The 4,806-nt window shown below is 30.6% G+C and overlaps 1 protein-coding gene across 1 annotated transcript; it reads left to right on the forward strand.

The window, feature by feature from the left end:
* Positions 1-2,193: 2,193 nt before the first annotated feature.
* Positions 2,194-3,615, forward strand: LOC112747887 (uncharacterized). The gene is made up of 2 exons (XM_025796097.3): positions 2,194-2,857; positions 2,973-3,615. Exons 1-2 carry the CDS (start codon positions 2,307-2,309, stop codon positions 3,157-3,159), a joined length of 738 nt encoding a protein of 245 aa, XP_025651882.2. The 5' UTR covers positions 2,194-2,306; the 3' UTR covers positions 3,160-3,615.
* Positions 3,616-4,806: the final 1,191 nt, after the last annotated feature.

Consider the following 4,806-nt stretch of genomic DNA (forward strand, 5'->3'; position numbering starts at 1 on the left):
ATTATTTAATTTTTATAAAAAATATAAATTTAAAAGTAATTAATAATTTTAACATATATCTTTAAAACATGCATTACTTAAAACCCATATATTACAGTAAACTATTAAAATCAATATTAATTTTAAAAAAATATTGTTGAAAATGTCTTCCACTTTCGATAAAAATAAAATATTCTCAAATATTAAGCAAAATAAAACATCTTTAAAATATTTTAAAATATGACAAAAATAATAACTTTTTTTATAAGTGACAAACATAATTAACCTATATATTTGATCTAAGATTTTGTGTAAATATTTAAAAATATATAAAAATAAAATAAAAATTTGATCTCTAGAATTTGTATAAAAATATTATGAACTATAATAAAAAGAATTGCAAAAAAATTTAACTATACATAAAAAATGATAAAATTATCTTTTTTTATTTATATTTAAAAAATTACATTAAAATTTAACTTTAAAATATATTTTGAAAATATATATGTAATATTGGTTTTCTATTACATTATGAAATATTTTTACAGTTAAAAAGAATAAAGATATTTTTATTTTTTTATCAGAAAATTGGGAACGGATTTATCCCTTGTACTATACTACTATTAGTGTAGCATAGTAATTAATATGTAGTACTATACTGCCATAGGAGTATTATTTTGACAGCGACAAAAGTAAAGAAAGGTTATGGTTAGTGGTTGAAAAATTTGAAGTGAGGAGGTGGTCATAAATGGGGGAGGCAGGTGGCCCGTGGACCCAGTAATTTACCATCTGAGAAAACCACACACCAAGACATTTGACATTGGGCGGTGGCTTGTATAACTTGTGACCGTTACACCTACGCGCTTTGCGCGAGTTTGGAGGGGTCACTCTTTCTTTTCTTTCCTTAACTTAACCCACTACGCTTCGACGTGGACAGGAAGGGGGGGACATGTGCGGTTTGGTCGCACCTGGGCCCCTACCACTTCGGACACACTCAAATACTCCTCAACTTGCAAAGATCTTTCCCCTTCTTTCTCTATGGGACTATAACCCCCTCCTACTTTCTCTAAATCACAAAATTGCCACTAACTCAACCACCCCACAAACTCCCTCACAATGGCATTATTGAAATTGTTTCCAATATTAGTGGTAGCTGTCTTCACCCTAGCTACCATTGCAAATACTTTTTTTTTTCATTTGGTAATTTATTTATCATTGCAAAGCCGAATGCTTTTTTTTAAAAAAAATGAGAAGTAAAACTTGAATTTCGAGATTTTTAGATAAAAATAAAAAAATTATATATTCTATTTGAGTTATAATTTGTTGGTATTGCAAATCCAAATGTTGAATAGGCTTAATTAAATTAAAAGTATACTATGTGATTCAAGTGTTAGGCAAATTTTTAAACAAAAAATCTTATGCTCCAAGAGACAAAGACGGATTCTTAACGACAAAGAAGGTAAATAAAAGGTTTCATTTTTGTATATGATTATTGTAAAAGTTTACAGCAAAAAAATAAATAAATTTTTGATTTTTTGATTCATAAATATTTAAGTTTTTAAAAATTTAAAAATATATTTAAATTTTTAATTTTTTTAAAAATTAGACACATCAATTTTTTTGTTAATTTAAATTTATTAGACCTAATAGAAAAATCAAATGTGGTTATTCGTTATTCTGATTTGGCCGATACATAGATGCACATATGAGAGTGTTTTTAAAATAAAATAAATTAAACTCAAAAATTTATATATTAAGATCTTGAGAAGGTGAAAGACTTAAATATATTTTTAAATTTTTAAAAATTTAAATGTCTACACACTAAAAGGTTAATGATCTATTTGTCATTTTCTTCCGTTTATATTAATATTTTTGTTCTTTTAAAGATATTTACTCTTAAATATAGTGATTAATTTTTTTATTATAAATAATTTCATTTTAAGACAATATATTTGTTTAATTATTTTTCTCAATTTTTTTAACACAATTAATATGAAACTTAATTAGTCTTGTTTATGTATAATTAATTAATGAGACATCATAGTTAAAAAATAGATTTATTTTTAATATTAATAATTAAGTTATGAATACATACAAATTGAACTAAAAAAAAAGAATATAATAAATAAATAATTATTTAAAAGATGTTTTTAGTTCAAAACTAGAAAAAAGGATCTTAATAGTTAAGGTGTTTTATGAAAAAAAAAAGAGAGTATAATTATAATTTTCAATCAATGTATTTATAATGTTTTTCATTACAAAAAAAAACACCTAATAAAACCAATATAAAATGGGAATATAATTTAGTTGAAGGGGCAAATGCAGGCATGTATTTTTGGGCCGATGGATTCATGACTAGGACGGATTCTGATAAGTTGAAAAACCAAGGATTGCCGTTGTTTATTATAGCCCCCACTTTTGTATTCCGCATACAATCAACCACACTCTATAACTATCACCCTTTCTTTCTTCTTCCCCCTTCACCACCTACCTTCAACCTCCTTTTCTTAAAAACCACCCTCCCATCACACACTCTTTCTCTTTCTCAAACAAACGCATTTCTCTTTGCGAACATGGCTGCTTCAAATAACCAGAGACATTGTTTCTTTGACGAAGACGATTCTGTGGTTGACACAGAGCCTGGCCATTCAGGTCACAACTACTTCCAATATCAACACACCCTTGTTTCCAGGACTATGGGATACGCTACCTATTACAGAAACCCTGGCGTTAGAGGAGCACCCTTCTCGCTTTCTTCGCCGAGATCTGCCGCCAGATTCTACGATGCAAGATTCGAAGATCACCAACCTCACTTCCTCCATTCTTGTTTCCTCTGCAAGAAGCCACTCGGGGAAAACAGAGACATCTTCATGTACAGGTTAGAATCAAGATTCAAGAATTCCAGATCCCTTTCCCCAATTCCGCAATGGATTTTTGTTATTTTAGATTTAGGGTTTGGATAGTTGGAATCTGATTTTGAAATTTGATGGCAGGGGTGACACTCCTTTCTGTAGCGAAGAGTGCAGGCTAGAACAGATTGAGATAGACGAAGCTAAGGAGAAGAATCGGAACCTTTCTTCTTCCATGAAAGCTTTGAGAAAAAAGGAGCAAAGAAAATCCACATCACCAAACAGGGCTCAAGAGTACTCTTTCCGTACAGGAACGGTTGCTGCCGCTTAGATGAAAAAACCAACCACCTCGATGCAATTTTAGGGTTATCAGAGAGAGAGAGAGAATACACTAAAAAAACAACAGAAAAAAGAGAAAAGTAAAAACAAAAAAAGAAAAAGTAGAAGAGAAGGTGTTTCTTTTTTTTCTTTTTTTTAATTTTGGGGATAGATCTTTCTTTCTTTCATCGAAGAAGGTTCGAGAGAGAAGAGATCCAGTTGTGGAAGTAATTTTTGTTCATCAAGCTGTAAATGTTACGCCTGTTCAGAAGAGTGTGTGTACTGTAACGCTTGCGGGATCCTCTCTCCGAAATGGCTTATTTTCTGGGGATTTTTTTTCTTTTTTGGGGTGGGAAAAGTATACCAAACGTTTTGGTTTTCTGCTACTTTCATGTAATGTATTTACTGTTATGTATGTTGTCTCAAAAATGTTTCATAATTTTAACGAAGAAACTGAATACGAGCTAAATTTCCTTCTTCTTTCTTTTGTTCTCTCTTTAATTTTTATTTGTTCATGATATTGGTTTAGAGAAGAAATTGATAATAATACTAAGAAGAACAGAATCTGATTCTACCGTTTACTAATTACCATGGTTGTTGATGATTGTATTCAGTTCTTTTACTCTCTTTCCCATTTGATATTACATTCGTATTCTGGAGTCACAAAAGAAACACAGCTGCTAAAAATTTCTTTCCATTTCAAAATTAAAACCCAAAGGTAAAAGGTGTGAAGTTCATTCAGCACATCAATCTTGAGACAAGTTCCTATAGCTCAGTACCTCAGTGTACTTTTGGCTTTTTTCGGTTACTAAAATATTTTCTAAATATATATACGATGCTCTGGTCCGTACGGTAAGACATGAAACATGTCTAAGTAGTTGCTGCTGTAGAGTGCTATGAGTTCTCATACCTGTAAGCAATCATCCATCTTCAATTTTATTTTGTTTTCCCCTCAAGAACCACAAAATTAAAGTATGATGAGGTAAAGTAAAAAGTGTAAAACTCCATTTAAGATATCATCTTCAATATTCATGTAATGAAATCCAATTATTCTCGGCTGTATGGGGTGAGCATAGCATCCCATGACCGACGGCGAAAGCAAAGCATACTTTCTTTAATCGCTTATATTAATCAAGATATTTAAGGCAGCTGAAACTGAAAGGCAAAAAGTTATAAACCCGTGACATATTTGGTTAAAATAATGTTAAATGGTTACTTCAACTTTAAAGAAGAATAATAAAAACTCCACATTAGTTACTTCCAAGTTCCAAAATATGTTCGGTGGTGGAGGGCATCTAGAGAACTTAAGAGAAGTGAGTATTAATTGTCATTGACTTATTTCTAATGGTGAAAGGCCAAAACCATAGCTTCATTGTCCAATAACTTAGCTTCCCAAACCCAGTTGCCAGAACCGTTGCTGCCAATTACTTTTCACCATATATTCTGTTGCCATTGGGTATTTTGGAATTAAATGTTCTAGCCCTTATTTGACCTGTCCTATTTTCTTGTCAAGACTTTTTCTCCTGTCTTCATTACCCTTTGGTAAAAATAAAATTTCGGAATATAGCATAGTAGTGAATAAAAGTTACTTCTTTGTTCTGATCAAGAGCCATGAACATTCTTATCATTATTGTTTGGCTACTTGTTATAACGAAAACAT

This window comes from Arachis hypogaea, chromosome 15 (genome assembly GCF_003086295.3).
Source record: "Arachis hypogaea cultivar Tifrunner chromosome 15, arahy.Tifrunner.gnm2.J5K5, whole genome shotgun sequence".
NCBI classification, from domain to species: Eukaryota; Viridiplantae; Streptophyta; class Magnoliopsida; order Fabales; family Fabaceae; genus Arachis; species Arachis hypogaea.